General features: G+C 42.8%; 1 protein-coding gene across 3 annotated transcripts in view; it reads left to right on the plus strand.

Annotated features, from left to right (window-relative positions):
• LOC127391258 (arylsulfatase H-like) overlaps nt 1-14,102 on the plus strand; it is a 19,818-nt gene extending 5,716 nt beyond the window's left edge. For all 3 annotated transcript variants that reach the window (XM_051633793.1, XM_051633802.1, XM_051633809.1), the window contains 6 exons: nt 1,530-1,953; nt 2,997-3,133; nt 5,201-5,335; nt 6,170-6,332; nt 7,427-7,548; nt 13,183-14,102. In XM_051633793.1, coding sequence (XP_051489753.1) covers nt 1,530-1,953; nt 2,997-3,133; nt 5,201-5,335; nt 6,170-6,332; nt 7,427-7,548; nt 13,183-13,553 — 1,352 coding nt within the window. In that variant the 3' untranslated portion in view covers nt 13,554-14,102. The remainder of the gene's footprint in view (nt 1-1,529; nt 1,954-2,996; nt 3,134-5,200; nt 5,336-6,169; nt 6,333-7,426; nt 7,549-13,182) is intronic.
• Nucleotides 14,103-14,328: the final 226 nt, after the last annotated feature.

A 14,328-nucleotide genomic window follows, 5' to 3' on the forward strand; every position in this document is an offset into this window, starting at 1 on the left:
GACATAGCAACTTGCTGACTTTTCATTGCTTGTTATTCAAATGAGGCTGCTACTCTAAATATTTTTCTTTGCCTAAATGTCTAGGATCAGATAAACCAGAGTTTCTTGTATGCATAACTGTCAAAATCAGCAGGGTTTTTCAAATGTCATCCACAAGCTCCAGTGTCAGCCCAGCACACCCGAAAATCCAAAATGAGGATGTATGGAAGACACAGATCAGATGTACACTGTGAACAGAAGTAAATGCAAAGGCAATAATCTTGTTTGTCCAGTACAGATTGCTTTAGGAAGAACCAACAGAGGTATTCACTGATCTACTAAAACACAAAAATGGTGTCTGCCAGCTGGTATCCAGACACCACAGTGGTCTTGATTATATCTGGTGGGTAGAACTTCTTTTATTTATGCTTCCTGCTTATTATCACAGTTGAGACTCTAAAAGTGCCTTCATTTTCTGCAGAAGCAACTCTGCAAAACAGCTGAGAGAATCCCCTTTACTTCAGTGGGCTTGGGGTCAGAATATATGTTCAAGAAAGAAGATCTTAATAACTCTGCTAGTTTTTCCTGAACAGTGTTTAAAGGATGTGTTTTTCAAGCAGCTCTCATTTTTTTTAAACTATATTTTATGTAGTTAAAGGCATCATGTGCTTAATTGCAATTACTGTGGTTTTCACACCTCTGCTTGGCTCAGGCACACTGAGGTGTTGTATAGTTCTTAAATTTAAGTAAGTCTTAGTGATGTACTCACTGCACACAAGATTGTGCAAAGAGGTGAACATTCCTGAGCTCACTGCAGCCTGGCACAGATTATACTGTGAACAACAGTCCCATGCACAAGCACAAAGCTGGTTAGCAGTTCTCAGAAATTATCTGTCTATCTAATAGCTCCTGGGCCCTTGGTTATAGGTTGGCTGTCCTTCAATGTCAGGTTAATTACACTGCTCTGTAATATGACTTCATTAAGGTTCATTATCAGTGTATGACATATTCTGGTATGTTCAGTTGTATTGGATAACTGGAATGGCTAATTTTTGCTACTCATTTTAGAATTAATACATAGACACCAGAGCCAATATGTACACCTTCTTCCTGAAATTTGTTCTTGGACTGTGAAAGTCGGGTAGAACTTGTGTATAAATTAGTTTGTATTTTTGCACTTAGCTGTTTCTTTTGGCACAAGGGTTTCTCTGGTTTCTCCCCATCAGAATATCCATTAATGAATGGCTACTTTGTCATGTGAAAAATAATAAGCACCAACTATTGCAACCATATTTGTTCTTATTCAGGGAGATGTCTGAGCTGGACCCTTGCCCTACATAGAATTTTAACAGATAGGTGAAGAAAACAAGCTGTTCTAGGCAGATAAAGCACCAATGCAAAATTGCTCCCTGAGAATCTGTCCCAAGTACACAGCAGCTCCTCCCTTGGCTGCACCTTAACTGAGGAGTGCAGCCATCATATTAGAAATACAGGTAGACACTGCCAAGAGTAACAATTTTTTATTTAAGAATTTTGTTTTATATTTTCAGGGAAGTGGCATATGGGTGTGAACTGCAAATCCCGCCATGATCACTGCCACCATCCTTTAAATCATGGGTTTGATTATTTTTATGGCATGCCTTTTACCCTTCTGAATGAGTGTCAAGGCACAGATGACCCTGAACTGGCCAAGTCTTTGCAAGATACATATTGGCTTTACACACAAGTGATTATCCTTACAGTGCTTACTCTGTTGATTGGAAAACTTACTAATTTATTCTCAGTAAAATGGAAAATAATAATATGTCTGGCCATCTGTGGTCTCCTGTATTTCATCACCTGGTTCTCCAGCTATGGTTTCACCAAATACTGGAACTGTATCCTGATGAGAAATCATGATATCCTTGAACAACCAATGAACCTAGAAAAAACTACTTCTAATATGCTGAAGGAGGCAGTTTCATTCATTGAAAAGTAAGAACAAAAATTCTTTTGTACTTTAAGGGTTCTTAAAAATAATGTGATCACTGTCATATGTCACTAGGTTAGGCAGCTGGCATGTTGAACTACCTGTCCTGATGCTGGCCAGTAATTTTTTGTTTTCTGGCATCCCTCTACCTGTCAGTATCCAACTGCTGTCCTTCATCTTACACATAGCTTGTCAGCTCTTCAGGAAAAAGAAGGGTTTTTTATTTATTTTTTTTTCATTTATGTTGTGTTCAACTAATATAAAGGGGTCCTGGCCAAGGCCTGGGCCTTCTGCCAGTAGGAAAAGAAAAGTTATATTAGCCTGATGAATGGGCTATCATAGAAATTGTCATATGAAGTTAATATTTTATTAACAGGAGGGTGATAGTGAGTTTTGTTTTGTTCTCCAAGGGTGTTCTTTATTTACAATACTATCAGTATCCTCAACTAGCATTGAACAAGCCACAGGGTATTTAAAACTATTAATGTGTCACGTCTGGGTATATCTCTGGATAAGAATTTACTATTTCTGTCTGTTTTTAAGGGAAATGTGGGGTAGGATAAATCTGTTCTGTAAAACTTGAGCGTAGATAACCTCATGTTCCTGGGGTATCCTGCCTGGCCTTGATGTTAAAGGGGTGTGGTTCCTCTGTGAGTGCAGTGTCAGATCTGCCGCTTCCATGAGGATGTCTCTGGTATCAGTGACATCCATGCTAATTTTAAGCCACAGAGTACCATCCTCCTTGCCTCTGAGACTGTGTCAGCCTTTTGGCTGTGAACTTCCTTAGTTATTTAATGTTTTACATGTTTATAGTTTGGAACCAGAAATCACTCATTACTATTTTGGTCTTAATACAGAACCAAAGTCTTTGAGGGTTTTATTAATCCTCTCTATCTCCTAAAATCTCAAAAATGCAAAGATGTCAAAAAAAAAATATTTTAGACCCCTGTAGTAATTTTTATTGAGATAGTCACTTCCATGTCTCTCTTATGTTTTGGGTTGAGAGACAGTTTGCACAGAAATTACTATTGTTTTCTTTTTATTTCAGAAACAAGCACAGGCCGTTCCTTCTCTTTCTTTCCCTTTTACATGTTCACACTCCTCTCATTACCTCGGAGAAGTTTCAGGGAAGAAGCAGCCATGGCCTATATGGAGACAATGTAGAGGAGATGGACTGGATGGCAGGTAAGTGCTTGTCTTGATGAAAAACCTTCATTTATTAGAATGTGGAAAAGAATTTAAAGGGATGGTCACAGAACTCCCTTTTTGCATATGTCAAAAACCAGAAAAGTTGCCTTGGGTACACAGCTTCAGAGATTGCTATTCTATTACCTCAGCTTTTTTTTCTTTCTTAAGATAAAAGCCCAATTTTTTCTTGTGAGGGTTTCTTTTTTTTTTTAATTGACACATTTCTGTGATGCAGTGATAAATGCAGACAAATAATCAGACATGCACTTGATCATGTTGTTAATCAAAATATATGACTGTTGTCCAGCTCTGTCTTGTCTCAGAAGATTTTGCTTGATAGTGTGCAGCCTGATCTCAGAGTCCCTGTTCAGTTCTTGGCAAGACACAGCAAATTTCTATGGTTAGGAATCTAGGCAGCACTATTATTTATGATTTTAAAGACAGTTGATGCTACACAATGGAGACAATCTTTCACTCAGAGAATTTACAACATAAATGTGAGAGAATATTCTGAGTAGCTTGAATAAAAAGATAATTAGTGTAAATTATTTTCCATTGGGCTTTATTTTTTATTTTCCTGTTTTTATAGAAAACAGAAGCAAATCTGGGACACATTCAACAGCTTGCCATTGGGCTCTTTTAATTTCTGTAATGCAGGATTACTCTCTGCATTGCTTGTGGTACTTCATAGCAGAACTCGTTCAGGTAAATGTGAAGACTTGATCTTCACTGAATTGTGAATCAAGGCCTAAAAAATCTGACTGCATCTCCAGATATAGTTAGAGTCATGGAGTCGTAGAATTGTAAGGGTTGAAAGGGACCTCAAAGATCATCTAGTTCCCACCCTGCTGCCATGGGCAGGGACACCTCCCGCTAGATCAGGTTGCTCAGAGCCCCATCCAGCCTGGCCTTGAAAACTTCCAGGGATGGGGCTTCCACCACCTCTCTGGGCAACCTGTTCATGTCTCACCACCCTCATGGTGAAGAACTTCTTTATAATGTCTCTACCCACCTTTAGCTTTGATCCATTCCCCTAGTCCTATCAGTACCTGACATCCTAAAAAGTACCTTATCAGCTTTCTTGTAGGCCACATACTGGAAGGCCACAATAAGGTCTCCTGAGAGCCTTCTCTTCTCCAGAATTAATAACCCCAACTCTCTCAGCCTGTCTTCATAGGAGAGGCTCTTCAGCCCTCTCTGATAATCTTTGTGGCCCTTCTCTGGACAAGTTCCAACATTTCCATGTCTTTCTTGTAATAGGGGCTCCAGAACTGGATGCAGTACTCCAGATGGGCTCTCACAAGTGTGGAGTAGAGGAGGAGAATCACCTCACTTGACCTGCTGGCCACAATTCTTTTGATGCAGCCCAGGATACAATTGGCTTTCTGGGTTGCAAGTGCACATTGATGGCTCATGTTGAGCCTCGTACACCAGTACCCCACCCACCAGTTTTCTTCTGGCCTGCTCTCAAACCAGTCACTGCCCAGCCTGTATTGGTGCTTGAGATTGCCCTGACCGAGATGCAGGACCTTGCACTTGGCCTTGCTGAACTTCATGAGATTAGCATTGGCCCACCTCTCCAGCCTGTCAAGGTCTCTCTGGATGGCATCCCTTCCCTCCAACATGTCCTTCTCCCCACACAGCTTGGTGTCATCAGCAAACTTGCTGCAGGTATATTCAAATCATAGCTGTGATGGAAATTTCTTACTGCTTTTGAGTTTGTCTACAGAACAAGTTCTACTTCTGTCTTCCTTTTTAACATTATTGGTCATGGAAAGAGTCTTTTTATTCTAGTGACAACTAGTCAAATAAGTTTATTCTATTAAAACAAAACAAAACACATTTTGACCATAATTTCCCCTTCAAAATAATTTATGAAGCAATACCTCTTGGCCTTTTATTTGTATAAATTATACAACTATAGGGCTTTTTAGACAATGAGATGACTCTGTATTTAGTACTCCAATCATCATTCTCAGGGTAGGAAAAGTCTCTGATACTGATGGTAGGCTCTTGTAAGAAGGTGAAAGAAGGCTTAGTTGTGATGATTTGCTTTGTTTACAGGCAGACTTCTGGATGTCATTGATAAAGAAGGCTTGAATAATGCCACATTCATTTATTTTGCATCTGATCATGGAGGATCCCTAGAGGCACACAGAGGAAATGCTCAGTTGGGTGGATGGAATGGTATCTATAAAGGTAAAATTTTATTAGTGGGTACATAGAATCATAGAATGGTTTGGGTTGGAAAGAATCTTAAAGATCTCCTAGTTCCAAAACCCCTACCATGGGCAGGGACTCATCCAATTGGACCAGACTGCTCAATATCCCATCCAACCTGTCCTTAAACAAGAGAAACAAAGTTAAGAAAGACTCTCTGGATTACCTCAAGACAAGTTCAGCAAAGATGCAGGTGGAAAGTCTTCATCACTGCAGCATATTCAGAGCACTCTCCTACTTATTGCACCCTTCTGTTTGGGATCAACTCAGAGCATCCCTGGGACTGTGAACTCCTGGAGGGCAATCAAACATTAGCCTAATTCCCCTCACTGCTGTCCAGGACTGCAAATAATTTTGAATGTTCCTCCTGCCTCTGTGAACTGTCTGACAACCAAACTTGCCCTATCTTAATCCCCCTTCCTTGGGCATCAGGTGGAGTTGCAGCCCAAAACTTTTTTCTTAGGATGTTAGTAGAGAGTGCAGAGATTATTCTCACATATAAGACTCAATTAAAATTATGGGTCAGAATGTCTTCTCAGGCATCAGAGAAGATCCTCTGCTTCTCTTCTGCCAAACATGTTGCTTAGTAGTGGGTTGTTTTATGTGCCACTCAAGAAAGCTGTGTAAAATAAAGATGTTAATGAGTTACTTTTTAAAAACAGGATTTGCAGTGTAGTTATTCTACTGTTCTCCAAGATTTAGCATGTTTGAAGTTTTAAAACTTTTAATTATACATGCATAAGACAAATCTAATAGATATCTAATGTTTGTTTTGGTTTGGTTTTTTTTGTATTTTTCCAATTTCTCTAACAGGTGGAAAAGGCATGGGAGGCTGGGAAGGAGGGATCCGTGTCCCAGGAGTAGTTAGATGGCCAGGAGTGTTGCCTGCAGGGACAGTTACCAATGAACTGACAAGCCTTATGGACATTTTCCCAACAGTGGTTCACCTGGCTGGAGGGACAGTGCCTCAGGACAGGTAAAAATGTGGCTTCATGAGTCATATTTGCTCCCTTTTCTTGATTTAGATAGAAGCTGACTATGCATGTCATAACAGTCACAGGTTACATTCTGTTTGCTTCTTAAGCAGGTAATTCTCTAGCTTTCTTTCTGTAGCTTTCTCCATCTTGTTGCTTATATGGGAAAAGGCAAAGAAAAACCATATGTTTTATCAAGGGTCATTTAGCTAATTCAGTTTTCTAATCACTAAAAGGCAACCAGGTTGATATGGGACACTGGGGTGACTGAAAAAAAATAAAATTATAAACAACAAAAAAAAATCTTTGTCATTTTTTCATAAAAATTAAGATGAAGATATTCAGAAAGCCTGTTGGTCCTATTAAAGGACTAGGACAGGCCCTTTCTAAGAGTAGAAAGCCTCACTCTTTATGAGCAGAAAAGGTGGAGAAAATGGCAAAACACCTGCACTTGGCTGGCTGCCAGTACCAGAAAAGTAGTTTCCTCAACAGTAAACAATTTGTAGCTTCCATATTAGAGTCCTCTAATGAACACAGGAAAGTGTGGCTGGCTAAGCCATTTGAGAAAAGCACATAAAATTACCAGTGGGATGTAACGAAACCCACTGTTAGTCAATGCAGTAAGTAGCTGGGGTGGGTTGGTTTGTTTGTGTTCTTGTTTGGGATTTTTTGGGCATTTTGGGAGGGGTTGTTTGTCATTGTTTTGTTTGGTTTTTTTTAAACAAACTTCCTGATCACAGAGCGAGCAGTGACTTCAGTGACTTCCACTTCAGGGAGGAAAATTAAAAGCTGTGAACCATGCCTTCACTATGGTTATCACTTACTCCCAGGAAAATTATAGTAAGGGTAACTTATCTCCCCAGGCAGGATGTGTGAACAAGCTGCAATTGCAAAAACTGCTAGTAACTGCTAATCACTGGTCTCCACCTATCCACACAACCAAAAGTCTCTCGGAGCTCATTAGCTAAACAGTGGCTTGGTTTAGAAATGACACCTGAAGTCTTCCTGCTGCACAGATGGAGAGCGAGCACTGCTCACGCTCCAGCTGCAGACTGAAATTCTTCAGCAGTTTGGTAACTCTCCTCCTCTCTGCCAGGGTGATTGATGGGCGCACCTTGCTGCCCTTGCTGCGAGGGACAGCTCAGCACTCTGGGCACGAGTTCCTGTTTCACTACTGTGGGGCGTTTCTGCATGCAGCGCGGTGGCACCAGAAGGACAGTGAGTATAAACATTTCCCTTCCTGCTGGTAAGAGGGGATGCAGTGATCTCTAGCTTCCAACAGAGTATCACATAAAAACAGACATACATGTGTCTGGAGTAAGTTTATTGCTCCCAGCTCTCAGTTCTGCAAGATGCAGGAAGGTTTCACTGTTACCTGTCTCGCCTTGCCTGCGATATGACGGGTTTCACTCCCTGGCTAGTACAGTCTCAAGAATCTCCCTGCTGGTTTAGTGTTTCTACCGCTTTTGCTGGGAAAGCATTTAGGATCAGCTTTAGTGCAAGACTGAAGAAACTGCGTGCATGTTTGAACTTTAGCTTAAGCAGCAGTTTGATTGAATTCAATAGCCTTATCTTTTTCGTTTCATTTTTTCACCTGTGGCGTTAAACACGATCCCTGCAGCTCTAATGCTCCCCTGGGCTTTCAATAGCCACTCAAGCTTTGCTGATGCCACCCTCCATTAGAGTGTGGAAGAGAACAGTCACTGGTAGCTGTCTCCTTACTCCTGCTCAGAACAGAGGATGGCATGCAAGTTAATGCAGGTGCCTGGGTCTGAGCTTTTTGTTTTATAGACACTGAAGCGATGCAGATGTTTACAGGATGTGATTCACCTCCTTCTGATCAGCACATCCGGCCTAGGTCAATTACACCTGTTTCTCTCCACTGACTAAAAAGGGAGCTGAGACTGACCATTATCAGGTATAAAAATCACCCTCATAGTAATGTTAGCTGAGTTGAACTGCACCTTCTGGATGATGTCACAGTCAGTGACAACACGACAGTACTGAAAAATTAATGGGGATGCCATACTTAGGGTTTTTTTTTTTTCATTCTGCACAGCTGTAGAAATGCAAAAACCAATTAAGCACTATGGCTAGTCATTTTGTTTTACTTTCCCTATTTGTGAAGTGAAAGAATAACAACAGAGCTCTTGAGAGCCTGCAACTAGACAGCAGTTACAAATGCTAGGGAATTCAGAGGGCTGGAACACCTCTCCTTTGAAGATGGGCTGAGAAAGTTGGGGTTGCTCAGCCTGGAGAAGGCTCTGGGGAGACTTTATAGCAGCCTTCCCGTACCTGAAGGGGCTGACAGAAAAGCTGCAGAGGAACTGTTCACAAGGGCTTGTAGTAAGAGGACAAGAGGTAGTGGATTAAAACGGGAAGAGAGGAGATTTCGGCTAGACATGAGGAAGAAATTCTTTAGTGTGAGGGTGGTGAGACCCTGGCACAGGTTGCCCAGGGAAGCTGTGGCTGCCCCATCCCTGGAAGTGTTCAAGGCCAGGTTGGATGGGGCTTGGAGCAACCTGGGCTAGTGGGAGGTGTCCCTGCCCATGGCAGGGGGGTTGGAACTAGAGGATCGTTAAGGTCCATTCTATGATTCTATGACATGAATCTATGACCTCTGCAACACCCCACTCCGCTGTTGCTGTCACAGCCCCTTTCTTATTAAGCACGTTACCATGATTGAAGCACAGAAACAACGCCGGCGGTGGGATTCCCAGCCCCCACCTCCCCGGCGCCCCCTCCTCGCCGCAGCAGCGGCGGCAGCAGCAGCAGCAGCAGCGGCGGCGGCAGCAGCGGCAGCAGCATCAGCATCAGCAGGAGCAGCAGGAGCAGCAGCGGCCCGGGAGCGCAGCCAGCAGGCTCGGGTTCTGGGGAGCCCCGCGGGGGCAGCTGCCGCCAGGGGGCAGCGCGGCTCCGCCAAGCGCCGCAGCGGCCGCCCGGCGGGAGGGGAGCGCCGCTGGGGAGGCGGTGGTTCGGCTGGAAGGAGGGGAAACCAAGCGTGCCCTGTGCTCCGGCGCAGCCGGCTGCCCCTCTCGCACCGCCGGGTGCCCCGGGCGAAAGGCCGCTCGCAGCTGGTGGAGGCCGGCGCCTTGCGGGCTGAGGGCTGCGCCTCCCGCCCCGGACAGGCGCCCGGCGGCCCCGCCAGCCGCTCGTGGGCAGTGGCTGCATTTCCCAAGCGCTGCCGCCACTCGTGCCCCCCTGAAGCACAGGCCGAGCTCCAGCCCGAAGGTTTGAGCTAACACAACCAACCAGGGCGGGTTAGGGCCTGTACCCCAAGGGAGCAGCTGCACCCTTGTGCGCGAAGCCAAGACCAGCCTCTGCGTGGCAGAAACGGGGGAGTTACCGCTTTGAATCTCCCCCTGTGCCAGTACTCGGAAGAGTTAGAGACTGACCATGACAGTCCAGCTCTTAGAGCTGCCCCTAGAGATGTGAGAGACCCCAGGTCACCTGGTGCAGACAGGTTCTAAGCTAGTCCAACCTCAGAAGTGGCAGCAGCTCCAGGCTTGACCACATCCAACCTTGAGCCCATTCACGTGTTCCCGTTATATAAAGCAGAGCAGCAGTCAGAAAATTAAATCGCCTGTGCCTCTAAAGCCATCACTATTCTAAGAGATCTCTGTTAATTTCTTTTTAATACGTATTTTCTGTGAGCAGAGAAAGCTTTGTCTAACTGCAGAGACTCCTGGAGAAAATTCCTGCTGGAAGGACCATGCTGCAGTTCACCAGTGAAAGGCTAAATCAAGGGATGAGTTTGAACTGCATTTTAGGTTAAAGGGCTGTTGTTTTCCTTACCACATTTTCAGCTCTTTTTTTTTCCTAGGCTATGTAAAATTTGTCTATGTCACAATTTCAGATCAGACGTGTGCATTTGAAGCAAACCCCTCCCGAGTATACCCGCTCACTGTGCTTTTGTTTGCGTTGTGGAATGGTCTTGGAGATCGTTACTTTAGATGAAACTGAATGGTAAAATAGGCTCTAGGATCATACCTAATATGAACTCATCAGTAAAAGATGCTGTATAGATGGGACCAGACGAGTTTGCCCACAACATGGATGTCAAACCATCAATAATTTTTCTGCTCTACGGCTCAGTTTCTAATAGGCCCAACTACCTGTAACAAACACAGATACAATATGCAGGTGCAAGGTGTGTTCTATGTTCCGATGAAGCCACACGCACAACTTGATCTCCTGTGCATGCCTTTTTCCCATTGAACCACAACTGCTTATGTCAAGAGGGTTGAAAACAATAGGATGTTCTGCATATGAAAGACTGGTTCATCTAGTCTTATTATGTGGCTCAGCTTTCAGCCAGTCCTGAAATTCTGATTGTTTGCTACTTCTGCCTGGGCTGGCAAGACTTTTTAGAGCCTGTTTTAGCTCATTTACAAGTGTATCACGTTCATATTACATATTTATTGTCTGTTTATTCTATCTGTTGGACAAGCCTTGATGTCACCCAGGCAGGACTCATCAATTAAGCCCTTCACTGAAGCCAGAAGAATCCTTTGTCTGTATGTTAAAGAGCCCTTTCCTCTACCACAACACAATAAGGCTTATTAGTGACAGGCCATTTCTTTCTGCTCGTTAAATTGATTGATTGTTACCAGATGGGTTTCAGAAATGTTTGGATTGAAGAAGCAGGTTTCCTTTTCCTTGGACATATTATATTAACACATTGCTCTAAAATTCATACACATCCTTCAAATTCTGTCAGAGCCTCTTCAGTAGCAAATTGCATATCCCTCTTTGCCTCTCATAGATAACTGAAACCCCTGCTGCTTCCAACAGCACTGAATTCTACCACCTTTTTTTGGTGGTTTTTTCTTTTGTCTTTTTCTTTTATCCTTCTGTAATACAGCTGTCTACTCAGCTCACCAGCACAGGTTAATTAAAATCAGCCTCACTGCATCCTTCCAAGTGAATGAAAAAGGATCTGGCCTTCTCCCACTCTGCAACACCAGTAATTATTTGCAGCTGTGAAAAGTAAACGTTAAAAATTCAACAGAATCTGAACAATTCTCCTGAGACACTCTATGCTTGCTACTCCAAATTGCCATGCAGTGTATAAGCTATGAAGAATTCAGCTCAACTATTTATGGAAAAGATTGACTACCTAGTTGTTGTTTTTTTTTCTGAACACTGATCACTTAAGTTCCTACATATAGCAAGGGAAGTCTACCTGTCCATCTCGTATTTATCTATTAAATGGTCATTTTAGCAATATCACAATAGCACCCTGACTACCACCTGCTAAATACTAGTGGCCCAGAGAGTACTTAACTCCTTCTAACAAGTGTCTACGCTACCTGACCAACAGATTGGAACCCAAATCCCATGCTGGGAGAACCCCGATATAACAGAAGACCCGTGCATTTTTGTCATGAAACAAATGGTCTTTTTGACACAAGACAGGGAAAAGTAGAAGGACATGGAGCACATTCCTGCCAGTAGCAAAGCACACACCCAAACAGAGCTAAGGAAGACCTGTCCTTAGTAAGCCGCCAGAAAGTGAGACCATATACTTTAAGAAATCCACCTTCTGCCTCCTTTCTCTCTCAATTTCAGAAATGGAAACATGTAAAATCTGTAATATTTCTAAATGTATTATGCCAAAACATTTCAAAGCCATTGAGACATCATCCATCACTGAAGTGGAGAAGCATAACTTAGCAGGTTGAGGAAACCATGGGATGGAAATAAATAGTCTGGCACAGTCAGCCAGCCAATCAGCCAGCAGCTGGAGATTTTAAGCTAAAAGATTATCTGAGCCTGTTATTTGTTCCCCTCACTGTTTAAGAAGTTTTGAATCTTGTTTTTTTTAACAAAATATGTTCTAGCAGTAGTGACATGACAAAGATAGAAGAATAAAGCTGCAGACTCCCAGTCCCAGCTCTGGGGACAATCGAAGGAAGGAGAATTCATCTGATTCCATTGAACCAAAAAGAAAATGCCATGTAGGGACAATGCAGTTGTCAGCTGTTTGTGCTCAATGCATTACAGAAGTGGCTCCAAGTGTTGTATGTCCCTTTTCTTCCCCTCTCCCTTTTTCAAACATAGTGTCTAATTGCTGTTTGCTTGCGGAGCACATCCTTGCCTCCAAGTTCAATGTAGTGCTTTTTAAATGCAGGGTGAGGAACAGGGGAAGAGAGGGAGTGAGAAGGAAAGGGAGGAAAAGCTCCTGTTGAACTGCATTCAGATTTAGTCCTAGTCATTTGTCATTTCTTCATTACCAGTTACAGACCTGCAGTTATCCAGTGGTCAGTGCAAGAGCTTAATGAAGTACAAGCTCTGAAGCTGCAAACTAGTTGCCTTCATCATGTTAACTTAAAAACTATACTGCATGTTTTGCACTGTTTTCATGGTCTGCAATTATCACCCTGTTTGAAAGCATGCTGGAAAGTGAGTGTGGAAATGTGCCGTGACTGGCTTCTGCTCTGGTGGTCTTCTTGACTCAGAGGTAGAGCCAACAGAAGAACCACCTACCAATACCTGCACCCAGAAATCAGGGGCTACATTCTCCAGTTTCCACCACACACACCCAAACCAGCATATACATGTTGTAAGGAGACACAAAGAAGTGACAAGAGAATTCTCCTCTGCACCCAAAATATTAGACCCAGCTATCCACATACTGTATATGGCCCCTGCATGTACCCAGAGCCTGAGTGTGTTCGTGAACAACAAAACCCATCCTGAATCCCTACTAGCTCCCAAAATAGCCTCTCACCTATATATGACAAGCCCGAGGAACAACAGAGCAGGTAACAAAACGTGAACCAATCTTTCAGGAACCTCCTCCAATTCCCAATGCCATGAAGCTGTTCAAATGTGCTTCTTCTGTGACAGGTGGCACCGTCTGGAAAGCTCATTATGCTACTCCAGTATTCCAACCAGAAGCCTCTGGGGCCTGTTTTGGAAGAGGAATCTGCCCATGTTTCGGGGATGGTGTAACCCATCATGACCCTCCACTGCTGTTTGATCTCTCCCAGGATCCTTCTGAGGCAAATCCTCTATCAGCTGACACTGAGCCATTGTTCAATACTGTAATAAGGAGAATAGGAGAAGCTGTAGAAGAGCATCGCAGGACGCTGACTCCAGTCCCACAGCAGCTGTCTCCTCACAATAATATATGGAAGCCATGGCTGCAGCCATGCTGTGGCACATTTCCATTCTGTTGGTGTAATGAAGAAGACAACAAAGCAGATAGCATAGTTTAATACTAAAATCAAAGTACACTTAGCTTAGAAAAAGATAGTAGATTTCACTTTCACATGACTACAGTCACACAGAGACATGGGTCAAATTACACTGGAATAACTGAACGGGATGTTATTGATGCTTTTTATTCAACCTTTCTCTTACCCACAAAAATTCAGTAAGCCTGCAGTTAAAAAAGAATTAAAAAACCTATTCCAAACATATTCCACTTCTCGCTCACTTGTAAAATCTATCCCTCAAGTGCATAATTCTGGATCAAATACCCAAATGAATAAAACACTATTTCTTTCCTTACTGATTTTCAATTCAGCTAAATTATGAATGATGAGAGAGCAAACTTTAATTGTAGGTGTTTTTATGGGTAATGTGCTTAAAGCAAAACGACTGAGCCCAAGAGGGCATCTATGTTCAGGCCTTATCTTTTTAACGAAAAAAAAACCAACCCAAACAAACAACTGTCCTGCATTTAAAAGCACAACTGTGTATTTAATTTTGAAACATAATAAAACACATCAGCCTCTAAGAAGTAAACACTAATTTACAGCAAATTTTTGCCTCCTGTACATTCATTTCTTTACCATGTAAGAATTCCTAGGAAAAAATGAACTGACAAGTATGTTTTAAAAATTAGATAGCTAAAGTTATCATCCCAAGTTCAGCAGCGAGGTATCTAGCTATTCTGAAATGTGAAATCACAACTTCTACTGACATACGCTTTCCACATTGTTAAAGTCATCTCCCTTGCAACAGCGATGAAAATCACCACCCGGCTGC

This window comes from Apus apus, chromosome 1, assembly GCF_020740795.1.
Source record: "Apus apus isolate bApuApu2 chromosome 1, bApuApu2.pri.cur, whole genome shotgun sequence".
Taxonomy (NCBI): domain Eukaryota; kingdom Metazoa; phylum Chordata; class Aves; order Apodiformes; family Apodidae; genus Apus; species Apus apus.